This window comes from Danio aesculapii, chromosome 4, assembly GCF_903798145.1.
Source record: "Danio aesculapii chromosome 4, fDanAes4.1, whole genome shotgun sequence".
NCBI lineage: Eukaryota > Metazoa > Chordata > Actinopteri > Cypriniformes > Danionidae > Danio > Danio aesculapii.
The window spans coordinates 47,823,700-47,838,992 of NC_079438.1; the positions used below are offsets into that span (position 1 = coordinate 47,823,700).

A 15,293-nucleotide genomic window follows, 5' to 3' on the forward strand; every position below is an offset into this window, starting at 1 on the left:
ATTCTCGGTGGTGGCATTGTTGTCTTTATACACCCAGAGCTTGCTTTTAATGGACAGGGTGCCTAGTAGCTGTCCCTCCGTCACGCACGCACACTCAAAACACCTTCACATCTAAAAATACCACTGCTTTCAAAACATCAGGGAGAGGATGGCACGTGGCGGACACTGCAGGAATGAGCCAGGCCTAAAAGAGAGTCTTCCGAGCTCAAAGAAAAACATACTCAGCTAGAAACACAGCAATAAAAGCCTGCTGCCACAAAGAGGACCATCTACCATAATATCCTGCAGTCATTCATCCCTCTTTTTTAGCCACTTTGGCTATTTTTGCCTTATTGCACAAGAGAGTACAGAGATACAGCTTTGTCTGAGAGAAAACCAGACCGACAGGTGGAATAATACACAGACAGACAAAAACATACAATCTAAAGTCACACGGCATGGTTAAACCAAGAATAATTATGAATATCTGAAACTGTGAAGAGCAAATATTTGGCTTCTCAGCATGACAAGCTATTACTCATAAACTCACATGGACACATCGTCCCGTAGATTAAGCGAACCGGAGGAGTCATTTAGAGAAATGCGGGCTAGAAATCAGAAATATAGCTAAAGATAAACAAAGCAAACATCCTAATCAAACAGACAGGCGGACAGAGCTCCATGGTGATGGAAGGCACACAGACACACACGTCTGTACACATTATATAAAGTGATCAAACAGACGGCGCTGTAGCTATGGGAACTGAACAAGCAGACAGAGAAAGCATGAGTAGATCTTTAAGATGGAAATGAAGTGTTGGAGCTGAAGAATTAGGAAGAGCTGTCTTTCAGGACAAGATGTTTAACTTCTTATTTCTAGCCAAAAACATAAGGAAACATGCTAAATTGTGTCTACAAGGTGAAAGTTTGAGATGATTGTGTTCATCCAAATACTGACAATACATATATTTGTTTTCACATGAGCTTTATGTTAAAATCATATATACACTCACTGGCCTGTTTATTAGGTATCTGTCTAACTGCTAGTTAACGCAAAATTCTAATCAGCCAATCACATGGCAGCAACTCAATGCGTTTAGGCATAGACATGGTCAAGACAATCTGCTGCAGTCCAAACCGAGGATCAGAATGGGGAAGAAAGATGATTTAAGTGACTTTGAATGTGGCATGATTGTTGCTTCCAGATGGGCTGGTCTGCTTATTTCAGAAACTGCTGATCTACTGGGATTTTCACGCACAAACATCTGTAGGGTTTACAGCACTTCTGTGGGTGCAAACGCCTTGTTGATGTCAGAGGTCAGAAAAGAATGGCTAGACTGGTTCCAGCTGAGGCAAAAGTAACTCAAATAACCACTCATTACAACCGAAGTATACAGAAGAGCTTCTCTGATTTCACAACACATCCAACCTTAAGGCAGATGGGCTACAGCAGCAGAAGACTATATCGGGTGCCACTCCTGTCAGCTAAGAGCAGAAAACAGAGGCTACAATTCGCTCAGGCTCACCAATGATACCAATGATAGAAGATTTGAAAAACGTTGCTGGTCTGATGAGTCTCGAGCATTTCAGAAACTGCTGAACTACTGGGATTTTCTTGCACAACCATCTCTAGGGTTTACAGAGAATGGTCTGAAGAAGAGTACATTTCATAAAGTTTTTATTGGTCTACCATTGTTCCATGAACAGGCTAAATTATTAAGATCCATCATTAAAACATGGTCGCATTTTTAAAAAAGTACCATAATCCAATTAAAGATTTATGAATAGAATGTACAGCCAGAAGTCAGAATTGCACATTTACACAGCAAAAAAATATTTTCCTACATGAGTTTTTGTCTCTGTAGTCAAAACATCGAAACATGCTTAAATCAAGAAGCATTTTCTAGACAAGTACAATTATTTGAACAAGTCAAAATGAATGGAGAATAAATAATCTGCCAGTGGGGTGAGTAAAATAATCTAAAACATTATATTTTGTGTACTGCACTGGCAGATTATTTAGCTTTTTTTTTTTTTTTTTAAAGGAAAAACTTTCTTAAAATTTACTTGTTTCTTCTGCATATTTTGACTACATAAAGCAAATTTTCAGCAAATTTTACAGTATAAGAAAACAACTGTGTTTTAGTTAAATCAACAATTCAGTCAATAATAAAAATCTAAATAGCAAATGCTTTTCATTCATTGATTTTGTTTTCAGCTTAGTACCTTTATTAATCTGGGGTCACCACAGCGGAACGAACCGTCAACTTATCCAGCATATGTTTTATGCAGCGGATGCCCTTCTAGCTGCAACCCATCACTAGGAAACATCCATACACACTCATTCACACACATACACTTTGGACAATTTAGCCTACACAGTTCACCTATACCACATGTCTTTGGACTTGTGGGGGAAACCGGAGCACCCGGAGGAAACCCACGCGAACAAGGGGAGAACATGCAAACTTCACACAGAAATACCAACTGACCCAGCCGAGGCTCGAACCTGTGAGGCGATTATGCAACCCACTGCGCCACCGTGATGCACCTAGCAAATGTATTTGGTTTTTTATTAGTCTTTTAAAAAAACACTCAAAATGGTGATGCATCAGTGTGCATAATTTTCCTAACAATTCAACAGCCCAGAGCCAATTATTCAATATATTACATCTAAAGACATTGTTTAGATGTTTTATTTAAAACCATTAGTCAGCTTTTGTCGATAAAACACTTGCCTGTATGACTGATTTCTCTCATCCCTAGCCTCTATAGCTAATTCAAAAATGTCATTTTCAGAGAATTGAGCCATTAAAATTTAGATTAAAGCAGTTGGCTTTCAAAGATTTTTGTTCACTGATTCTCTTTCCTCTTGCCTCTCCAGTGGCAACACACGTTCTCGGCTCAATTTTACATTTAACACGTGACTTGAGCTTCCTGTGGAGCTGCGTCTCTGCCTCATTCCACCTTCATTAGATATAGAGATCAGATAATGAGAGAGAGAGACTCTTTGATTTATTGATTGAGTGCATCTTAAGTCTCAACAGTATTCAGCGGCAGATTCTAACAGCACAAAGTAGAACTGCTTCAAAAGAGTGCCATTATTAAGTCACACACTAACACGCAACTTGATTTACATTTAAGAATCAATTTTGTTCATAAAGTGACTGGCATGTTTTTTGTGATTGTGTTTACATGGAAGAAAGAACAATTTATGACAAAAACATGTAGCTAAATCATTGGAAAGACAATTTTAGCTCTGCATTTTTGGATAAAAGTCTGTCAATCAATCAAAAGAAAGCATTTAACAGCTCCACAGTATAGTAACTTAAAAGTTTAAAGGGATAGTTCACCCAAAAATTCAATTTAACTCACTATTTATTTACCCTCACATGCTTTCAAACCTTTATAAGTTTCTTTATTCTGTTGAACACAAAATAATTTATTTTAAGACAGCTGAAAACTGATAACCACAGGAAAGCAAATATTATAAAAATCAATGGATACAGGTTTCCATCTTTCATCTTTTAACTTCTTTTGTGTTTTGAAACAGTTTTGGAAGAAGTAAAGGGTGAGTAAATGATGACAGAATGTTCAGCTTTGGGTCAACTATCCCTTTAAGATTATATGAGCATATATTTGACCTGTGTAGTGACGAAGTATTCCTTTTTCATCAAGACTGAATCAAGCATGGCCGAAGCCAGAATGTGATCATGCCTGCTCTACAGAAAAAGAGAGACAATATAAGAGCATTAACAGTTCTAGCTGTTGGATGATCAGTTTCAGGGAGGTTGTGGATTATGTAAAAGTGAGGGAGGCCATGCAGCGCTGTTTCCGACCCCCAGGGTGGGAACACTGAGGAAGGGGAGTCAGCTAAATCTTCCAGGCTGGTGAAGTGGGAGGTGGATGGGTCAAAGAGGGTGTGAGTGTGTGGGTATAATAAAAGGTATGGCTGAACTAGAGGCAAACTTAATTTAGTATAATACTGATGTTTCCAGTTTATTCACGACAATTTACATTTGTTTATTGTTATTATTATTATTATATATACATATTTATCTTTGCGAATAAGCATTTCGCTTAGATTTGTCAGGTTTTTAGAGACATATGCATCCCCATATAGGGGCATAGGAATAGGAAGTAGGATGTGTGTCTCAGTTTTTTTACCCCATTTTGTTGTTTTGGTTCTGGAAATTAGTACGAAATGGGGTTGGGCAATGTCGACCAATTTGGCATCGTACGATGTCTAGAGTGAAACATCGTGATGGATGATGGCATCATCGTCGTAGGCAGCGGTAAATTAAGTATTTATGAATAATTAATTAATTCCTAACTAATTAATTATTTGCAGCCTACCGTTTCAACGACCTGACTCGCATGGTCTTTGTTTTACCCAAAACCACATCATATATAAATAAAAGATAAGTTACACACAAATGACCACCTGTCAATCACTTTTTCTGCAGGACTCTGGCATGAATAGGCAGAGTGATCTGTGTTGCTATAATGGCGTCGACAAACTTGGTTGGTAAAAAAGATGCACAACCAACAGGAACCAACCAACAGTATATGAGGATTTTGCTAAAATTACTAAGTATAAACGTGAAAGCGAAAGATTGAAGCAGTGTACTGACGCTGTGACACGTTAGCAACATGATGTCTATTGGCCATCGGCGATGGACGATGGCGTTGTCTATCGACCCAACCCTAGTACAGAATTTAGAAATCACTTATTAAAATTATTTTTGTGCTTAATTAATGAAATTACGAAATTAAATATCAAATGGGTGTTTTGAGGGGAGTGCATTTAAAGCTTTTTAGGCTTTGATACTAATTGTCCCATTTTGGTGACTGTCGCTTTAAATTCAAATGAGATTTTTCAAAAAAGGGCAGAGCTACAAATGTCTATGCATCAGTATAGTGGCAGATTCAAAAACAAGACTAACGTCATATGCAAATCAGGGAGAGATCGTCACTAAAGGGTGGGTCTTTCCCCCCTGATGACATGTACAAATGGAGAATGTCAATCAAAGTGTTTCTGCAGACTGTTTTTACGCAGTGTGTATATGAAAAATAAAATTTATATTTTTTACAATTACAGAAACAGGTTATATTCAGAGACTGTTGCCCCACAACTGTGTTTAAACCCCTTAAAAAAGTAATTTTGCTCCACTGTTAAACAACTACCGTTTCCGAAACTCACACTGGTCTGTTTGCGACTGTATGCATGGAATGAATGGGGTGGGGGACACTGTGGGGAGGGATGACACATCAGGTGGCTGGCAAGTGACTCAAAGCCTAAGGCAGATGGCCAACCATAAAAAAGAAAGAAAGAAAGAAAACCAATAGTGTGAAATCTATTCCCTGGTCCAGTTCTCTGTGGGGCTGTTGTGAAACTGTCAACACTATGCCACATGGAAAAGACATCACACCTGATTTGTCCAACCATTTCTATCTTCTTAGGCATAAATCGGCAATGTTATATAGTTTATTAGCTAACAGGACATGTGCAACCAAGCACAGAACTGCCAATTACAGTTTTCAGGTTCAAAATGAGCAAAAAGTATAGTTCACCCAGAAATTTCAATTTTGTCACCATTTACTCGTCCTCCACTTGTTCAAAACCTTTTTGAATATCTTTCTATAGTTAAACACAAATAAAAATACATGGAATACTTTAGGAAAAAACAGCCATTGGCTTCCATAGTATTTTTTCCTACTATGGATGTTGATGGCCATTGATGAGCCTTTCCCCCTGATCTCACATGCCCTATTTTATGGACAGTCTGAGAGGGGCTTTTTTTTGCCACCCTTGTTCCCAATGTATCCTACTTCCTATGCTACCTCTCGTCTGACCTGTCTTCCCCTGAAATGTGTGATGTTTGTTTATGGTCAGGGGTCCAATTTCGCTGCATGTAAGTGTATGTGACAAATAAAGGCTTTTTTCATCATCCTCATCTTCATTATCATCAAAAGTAAAGGAACGTTTAAATCACAAGTCAAACAGGCCAAAAGTGCTGTCATTTAAGCTCAACTTTTATTGAACCTGTAATTTTTCCTGCAAGACATGAGCCAAATGTTCCTTTACAAACAAAGCATTAGATTCTGGGTATATAAAAGCTTTTTGCTTTATATAACGCACAGACTGTGATACCTTGGGAGGATTTTCAAATTCTAAAACAAGCAGTGAGAGAAATGTCAAGAATGAGAATGAAGAAAGACCTGAGATGAAATGGAAGCTGTAGGAGATTCTGATTCAAGTCATATAATTCCACGGAGGCGAGGGGAAAGTGGCAAAGAAACACAAAAAATTGTCACATGAATAAGTGAAAAACTCAATGGAGAAGGTGTTTTGCCATAGGAGAGACAGAGGAATAGGAAATAATGACTTTCCAAAAGCCTAAAGTGTGTCATATTTAAGCCATATGCATATTGAAAGATTTTCAAATGTGGCTCTTACGTGGCCTTTAGAAAAACACAACTGTTGACCTTTAAATCCTGTTAGCCAAAACAGATTTCTACACACACTTGCACAGAACAACTCACATGCACACTCTGTAGCACAAGTCGTGTTGAAACCTCGCAGGAAGAGAGAGAGAGACTAAATCTAATCTCAAGTGAGGATGTTAGTCAAATGGAAGCACTTCAGCACTGATCCAGATAACACAATTTTGCATGGCCTTGAGCCTTTTTGATCAGGACAATCTGGCGAATAAACAAAACAAAGTAAAGGCATGTAGTCGCATGCATTAACGTCTGAAATAATAAAGCCTGTCTGTGGTTAAAAATGACAGGACTGTCTTTTGCTTTCCAGTCTGGTTTGGGATCAGTTTGGCCGACCATCTTGGAAGAGTACTTTTGACAGTATAATGGGGGAAGTCATTGCCTGTACCATGTGAGGTGAAACAGGATGCACATGCTTTGGCTAATCTGCTTGGAAAACCTGAAATAGACTCACGAGATTACAGAGAGCATGACAAACCCAAGATCAAACACACAGGGTGGTTTACATGTGATCAAAGGACATGATTTGCAAGTCTTCCTTAGAATAACCTGTTCATTTTGGCAAAGGAACACGTGTTCAAGTTCCCTTGTATTTATAATCTGTTTAAAGATGCTCTTTAACTTTAAGTTGTATTGATAAATAAATAAAATTCCATAAATAAAATTCCATGGCACACACAAAAAAGTATGATATGCGTGCATAATATATAATACAGTGCTTTCCACATAGACTTTACTTGGGCTGGCCACTCAGGTATATTAACGGCCGCCCAAGTATATTTGGTGACATTTATTTTTTATTATTATCATCCTTTAACTGTTTTTTTCTATCTGCCCAATAGCCAAACATCCGCAATCGATGAACCAGTAAAAAAAAATGTCCTCTCGCCCTACACGTTTTCTACTCCCTGTTTTCTACTCCCACAGACAATCTCACACACTCTGCAGAGACCCACAAAGAAGTGCCTTTTTGGGACTTAAAAATGCGTCCGCCCGGGGTTTCTAAATCTCCAAAAATGTCTGGGATTCGGCTTTTAGTTTCGCTTTCTAAACCATCGTTAATTGTAAGTGTTTTTTGCATTAAATTTTTATTTTAAGCCTGATTTACTTTCGCTTGGCTATGCAGATGACAGCGCATGCTAAGAGAAACATTATATAATTAATTCTTTGATCTAAACGACTCGATCAACTTTTTTCTTTTTACTCACAGAGGAACGAAATGACATCTAAACTGGCTGCAAAATATATGTACACCGTTAGAAATGGTTAAGTAACTCATTTGCCTTATTTAAATAATCTCCACTTTTTATTTTTGTAATTATTATACTTTTCAGAGATTTGTATTCCGTTGATGTTTTTGTTCCTTTTTGTCATTTATTTCTCATTTGCTCTATTTTTTTTTTAATTTGATGATGTTGATATATTACATATTTTATACATATCTAACATGCTTTGGCAATACTGTACAAAATGTCAGCAGCAGATTTTACCTGTCAGTGCGTGCACATGGCTCCTGAATAGAATAAAAGTAAAACAAGTTGTGGATTTCTTTTTTTATTTCAACAGTCTTAAAAAAAAAAACGTCAACCCATTGAAAAGAAACAGTGTATAAAATGTTAAAAATCACTTTTTTTTTGTTGCAAGTAGGTAACCATGTGCCGTGTATAAAAGATGTGTTTCAATCCGGCTACCACCGCAAGTATATTTCAAATCTGTGGGATTGTAATAATATCATCATCATCATCATCATCATCATCATCATCATCATCATCATCATATTAATAATAATAATTACAAAATATGCCAGAATATATTTGATGAATTTATATATGACTATGATATATAACTTGAAATGCAAATGCATACATTTAAACAATTATAGTCTAATTAACAAAAGTGTATAAATACCTATAATAATATTAATAATAATATTAATAATAATAATAATAAAAACACTGTGAAATTTGATATGGCTTGAGGAAGACAACTTTGCATCCCTTAGGAGACAATTATTAGCTCTGAGTCACACAAGCAGCCAACCTCAAAGGACAGACTTATGTTGACACACTGGTTGTGTGTAAGTGTTTCTCTACAGTCTACACAAGCTAATCACAAAGAGCAAATGCATTAATCTAGCTATACAACTCATTTTTATATATATGTATGAAGAGTTCAGATGCAAAAGCCTTTAAGTACCGTCTGAAATTTGTGTGTAGGTTCAGGAATTTCACTTTAATGGCTATGAATAGGTCCTTGTCTTTGCCTTTAAAAAAAGTAATGAGAAAAATGCATATTTTAGATTAAAATTTCAGACAGCTAGCACTGTCGCCTAGATTGCTGGATAAACCAAATTTCTCTGTAATGTATAAGTGTGTGTGTGGGTGTGTATGTAAGAGTGTATGGGTGTTTCCCAGTACTAGGTAGCAGCTGGAAAGGCATCCACTGCGTAAAATATACTCTGTTGAAAGTTGGTGGTTTATTCCGGACTAAGCCAAAGGAAAATGAATGAATAAGTTAGATGCTTTTTCATCTAAACTCTTCATTTTTATAGGCATACCATGCCTGTAGGAACCTCATAATTAGCTACTGTAATTATTTTATATAATATGTAATAGTATAATTAATTATAGAATATATTAGCCAATTAAATCAGTACCCAGTTAAAGAACATATTCATCAACAAAGGTACAAGAGGTTTAGATCTTTCATCTAAGCATCTATGTGTTAATACAGAAGATAAAATGACCGCGGAATTTATACATCTTATTAAAGATATAGTACACCTAAAATGAAAATCCACTCAGCATGAGTGTGAGTAAATGCTAGGTGCACTCCCTTTAAACATATTTCCTGGCCTTTTTTTATAATTCCAGTGTCATACAATACAATCAGTGATCCACAACTTTCTCAGCTTCTCCACTGTTCTCTTTTCACCTCCCCATCTTCTCTGTTCACAAAAAAGCAATGGATAACTTCCAAACAGGAAGTTGGTGAGTCATCTGAGATGCCATCAGACTGTGACTTTCCCTGTCCTTAGTGCACACACATTCTTAAACACATTCAGTCAAAGAGGCACAGAGTGCATTGAATTACACAAGTCAAGTGTCGAGCTTTTTAAGTAAACAGGGCCACGAATGATGAGACTTATGTATAATGCAACAGAACAATCAAAACTTCAAAGAGCAACAGCAAAAGGCCATTCTCCAGAGAAACGCATGAATCTTAGATCAGCCAAAGCCATTTAAAAAGGTGATCTAACAGTGGGTTGTTTGTTGGCATTGGTGTCTATATGCTGATTTGCTTATAAAAGTTGACAAAAATCACGCCTAGTATAAATACATACTTTCCCTGCCTTGAAAATGGACCAAAATCTGATGACGCATTCTGTTCACGGAGACATATACAAATTCTTGTTGAATAAAACTCCCTCTAGAATAAAAACGTCAAATCCAACTAAATTATAAATAACATCTGCCTACGACAAGCAAAAGCAAGTAGCGAAAGTAGTATTTTGGTCTTGCCTGCTGTGACAAAAAAACTAAAAGCTACTGGCAGCTAAAAACAGAACAAGCCCTTTGAGGTCTTTCACCCAAACTTACAGCTTAATAGGGAAACACACTGTTAAAGGAAAGAAAATTGCTCAAAAAATATTTAACATGGAGAGAGTTACCTCTGAGAGATGAGGAGTGGGGTTGAATCCACACAGGCTGCACACAGTCTTCTGGCACTCCGTACATGTGCTGTAGTTGATCACTTCTCCTGAGCCAACGTTCAGTTTTACTTTACAGAGAGGACAGCAGGATTGGGCCTCAGAGCCTGAAACTTTAGTTGGAGAGTCCTTTATGTCTGTCGATTTTGGGGGGGATGTGTCTGCTGATGGTTTTTTCTCTGCGGGTGTTGGTTTTGGGGATGCTGGGTCTTTGGAATAAGCTGGCGGTGTGTCCGGAGGTGACTCTGAGCCCGAGTCGGGAAGGGATCCAGCAGGGGAGTCTGCATCTGACCCAATGGGGGAATCAGGGGGTGATCCTGCAGGAGAATCAGGGGGAGACTTTGACTCCTCCCCAGAGATGAGATTGGTAGCAGAGCTCAGGATGGACGAGCCAAAACCAAACATCTTTCCAGAAACGCTCTCAGCGGCCTGAGATGTTGCTGGTGACGGTTTTGCCGTCTCTGTGAGGCCACTGAATCCACTGAAAAGTTTTCCTGTAACGGACTCACTGGCCGGAGCTGCAGAGCTCCCCTGAGGTTTGGACCCACCACCAAAACCACTGAAGAGTTTTCCTGTGACGGACTCTGTAGCTTGGGCAGCTGGAGAGGGTTTTGTTACCTCCGTCAAACCTCCGAGACCAAATCCCCCAAAAAAGCCCCCTCCGTCCTGCTTCGGGGTTGTTTTGGCTGGAGATGGTTGAGGACTACCTTTTGGGCTCTGTGAAGGTTTCTGAAGTGGTGGAGGCTGTCCACGTTTTGCCCCTAGTTGTCCAGGCTGAGGTCCCTGCTGTGGTCCAGATTTTGGTGTTGTTGGAGGTGTACTTCCCTTCCCTGTATCAGCAATACTCTGTTGTTTGGTCAGCATAGGGGGCTTTTTACCAGGCTCAACCTTGGAGGGAGACCCAGGTGGTGGTTCTTTCCTCTGTGGGGAGGGAGGTGCTGAGCCCTGCTTGGGTGGCTGCTTCATCATTGGAGGTCCAGGAGGCTCCATGCCACCCATCGCCCGTTGCATCTGACAGTTCAGACACAACCATTCCTTACTCTGTGAAAATAATAAGAAAATGTCAAGGTACACGAGCACAAATGAAGCATAATATCATTTTTGGAAGAATATTCATCTGCATTTAAATTACTTCAAGCTGTGCGCATTAAAAAGACCTTGCAGAATCTTATTTATTTATGCAGGGTAGAACAAAACACCCAGTATATAGTGTGGTAATTTGTAGTGAACTTGCTGTTATTAAATGCTTTTTATTGTTATTGGATTGATTAGCAAACCCCATAAGCCATGACTTTATGATTTAATTACATTAATTTTATTTCATTTACTTTAATTGCTAGTTTGGTCGAGCCATTTATTGAAAGGCACACATGTAAATCCTTAAAAAACAAGAATAAGGCTACACACCTAATACTGTGTAAAAGTGTTGTTACTTCTAATATGGACAAGGAATAATTCCAAATGTGTGTATAATCACTCCCTTTATAACTTGTGAATGCAACTCAACTTCCTGCCTGAATGACATACGTGACCTTTCTAATCTTCCATGGCAATACTTTTAAACTTAGAACTCAAATGAGAAGAAATAATCTCAAGCATAGTCAAAAGGTTTTAAAAATAAAACTCTGAACAGTTAATTACAAAGTGTAAACTCATTTAGCTAAACTGTTCATTAAAAATAAGAAAAAAAGTCTTGTATCTTCTGTATTAAAAATTCATCTAGATGAACAATTAATCAGTGTAAAACGTATCTGACTGATATATAGTGAGGGCAGAAGATGCCTCTTACCGCTGAATCTGGTGGACTGAAGCCACACAGGCTGCACACCTGCTGTTTGCACTGAGTACAGGTGTTGTAGTTGGGTGGCTGGTCTTTGGCCTGCACATTCAACTCTGTAGACTTACAAAGAGGACACATTGCTTTTCCTGGAGCTGGTGCAGCTTTACCAGGCCCTTCTGATTGAGCACCTGGCCCAGGTTTACCCTGCTGTTGAGGTCCACTGGGTTTTCCTGCAACCCCTGGGCCAGGCTTTCCAGGCCCTTGTTGCTGGGGCCCTGGTCCTCCAGGTTTGGGTCCTTGCTGTTGAGGTCCTGGTCCTCCAGGTTTAGGTCCTTGCTGTTGAGGTCCAGGTCCGCCAGGTTTAGGTCCTTGCTGTTGAGGTCCAGGTCCGCCCGGTTTAGGTCCTTGCTGCTGAGGTCCAGGTCCACCAGGTTTAGGTCCTTGCTGCTGAGGTCCAGGTCCACCAGGTTTAGGTCCTTGCTGCTGAAGTCCAGGTCCACCAGGTTTAGGTCCTTGCTGCTGAGGTCCAGGTCCACCAGGTTTGGGTCCCTGTTGAGGTCCTGGTGCTCCAGGTTTATGTGCCTGATTTTTGGCTTCTGGTCCCCCAGGTTTGGGTCCTTGCTGGGGTCCTGGTCCATCAGGTTTGGGCCCTTGCTGAGGAGGTCCCTGGGCTTTAGGGGGACCCTGCTGAGGTGGCTTACTCCCTTGAGGAGGACCCTTTCCCACTCCGCTCTGTGGACCAGGAGGCTTTCCTTCCTGCTTTGCAGACTCCTCCTCTTCATCGTCGCCAAACAAACTAAACTTTGGGATGCTGGCAGAGGAGACAGCAGAAGAGACCGCACTCAAGGGGTTGGCCCCGCTCAAGAAGCCAGATGAGAACATGCCAGTTCTTGGTTGTTCTGGGTCTTTGGGCTCCTGCCGGAAACGTGACTCAAGGAGGCTGAGGGAGGAGGGGCTGCGTCCAGGCTTTGGCTTGGGAGGCGGCCCCTCTCCAAAAGCATCTACAGTTCGACTCTTACTGAGACCGACTGGGACTTTGGTACCCCCAGCTTGAGTCTCCGGTGGCCTGTGAAGTGAAGAATCATAAGGTTAACTTCATATTTATTACTCTCAGGTCAACATAAATCTTTCCAAAATATGTGATTAATGAATATGTGCTGTATTTATCTAAAAGCTGTTCTGGATCATTTTCAAAAATAAAATGCAAATGACACCGCAAATTATTCAGTCATCCAATCAATAAAAACAAAATAAAAATGATTACAGCCAAAAATATATTCATAAAAATGGGTAATGGATCAGTTAAACAAAAAGAAAAAGTCTGATGTCATAAGCAATTTATTATAGACATTAATACGTAATAAAAACGTTTTTAGTTTATTTAGCCTAATACGAAAACTACAGCAATGAAGCAACTAATCAAGAAACTGCTTTATCATTAGTAGTAGTAATGACCACTACTGTGTAATTACTTTGAAAAAAAGAGCTAATACTAATAGCATCTATTAAGCATTCTGATCAAACACTAATTTAAAAGATCGTTGTTGTCACACTGTCACTATATTTTAATTTCTGTGCACCACTGCTGTTAATTTACTCCTAGAATAATCTGGTATTTGTCGTGGGCGTTGTTTTACACGTATTTGAATGTTCAGTCATTCAGCCATCCAAAGAAGATCATCACGCCACATCCAAGACGAGTATTGTTTCTGATCGAGTGGCGCTCTCCACTTGACTGTGCGCGTTTCAGCACCATGGACAGCGAACATCATACAATAATAGGTTAAACTGCAACATGGTCCTAGCTCTCAGGAGTAATACTACACGCACGCTCCCTAAAATAAGAAAACGATCAATGAGCATGATGGCATTTGTGCTTGCGTTGCTATATTTAGTCATATTAATATTTATACCCCCCTCCCCCCATTTGCGCCTGGGTAAAAATACCACGTTTACGCCAATGCAAATTTAAAGACACAATTCAATTAGATGACGAATGAGATCATGTCACAGGGGATGTCGATCGCGTGCTTTCAAGTGATCGAATTTTCATAGACTCGTGTTATTCTCAGTCAGTGTTTTCCAAAGCAGCTCATGACATCACCTACACAGCCCATAGGAGGAAGATGGAGTGTGCATGGAGAACGCAACGGAGATCTGGATACACAGAGGACGGATATTTTTTGGAAAGGATCATTCAAATTTATTTTCAATGTTCATTTTTATATCAGTATATAACCCTTGTGGCTTGTATGGACCTGAGAAAGCGGTTTAAACAAGCTATATTCATTAGAACACTGCACATTCACTGTGCACACACAGTGACCCACCATATTAACGATGATGATGATGACACTAATTATGAAAAAATACGTATACACATATGGGTTTTGTGAAGAGCAGTGGTAATTCCACCTTTATGCATAGCTAGTAAACAAAAGTGCACGAAGGTGGTATTGAATTTCAATCATATGCGTGTGTGAAAATTGGGCTGGAATTAACATCTCGCTACAAAACGGCCGTAAACATGCAGTAAGAGCGTGAATGGGTGTGATCATGTTTTGCATCGGTGCTGCTGTCGTGATGTGCCAACCTGCAATGCCTTGATCAAAACACAAGCCCATCATACAAGCGCTCGGGCACTGGACGGATGGACATCACCATCATTACAGCATACATTTATAGACACTTCAACTTGCCTGGACTGCGCTTTGGCCATAGCGGCCACAAGCTGCTTTCTTTCTTCCTCAGACAGATTGCTGAGGTCTGCCTCCACCCCTGCGGGCATCTGGATGAAGCCACCCTTCCCATCAGGTGCGAGTCCCGCTGGTAATCCAGCTTCGCCGCCTTCCAGGCTCGCTTCGTTCCCCATGATCGACCCTCTTTCCTTTTAGTTCCCCCTCCCTCCAGCTAATTACTCGGTGATACGGGTCTTAATGTCGGGAATAAGGCGACAGCATCAGAATCCGCAGCTGTTTTGGATGCATGGCGCTTTATTTCTCCATTTCATTCGAGGGTCTCTGTAGCGATTACGCGCATCCCGAGAGCAGAGCCTCTCCGTGCGGGTGTAGGTCTAGAGTTGTGCGCCTCCCTCCTCCATCCATCCAACGCGCATGTCCCGCCCCTCACAGGTGATCAAAAGACGTCGCCGTTGGAAAAAACGGAATTAAAGGGACAAAGCGCCTAAGAATTTACAAATCATCTCATAATTACCCTGCTTATTTTGCTTTCAAGGCGAGCCAATAATTCCCAAATTAGCGAGCAGTTTTCGTGAAGAGGAATTGGTTGTGTAGTAACATGATGTGGTAACAGTTTACATCA

General features: G+C 39.9%; 1 protein-coding gene across 1 annotated transcript in view; it reads right to left on the minus strand.

Annotated features, from left to right (window-relative positions):
* Positions 1 to 15,026, minus strand: part of pcloa (piccolo presynaptic cytomatrix protein a) — a 56,042-nt gene extending 41,016 nt beyond the window's left edge. The window contains exons 1-3 of the mRNA XM_056455873.1: positions 14,672 to 15,026; positions 11,982 to 13,038; positions 10,154 to 11,233 (exon numbers count right to left, since the gene is read on the minus strand). Of these exons, the coding sequence (XP_056311848.1) occupies positions 10,154 to 11,233; positions 11,982 to 13,038; positions 14,672 to 14,844 (2,310 nt within the window). The 5' untranslated portion in view covers positions 14,845 to 15,026. The remainder of the gene's footprint in view (positions 1 to 10,153; positions 11,234 to 11,981; positions 13,039 to 14,671) is intronic.
* Between the last annotated feature and the right edge of the window lie 267 nt (positions 15,027 to 15,293).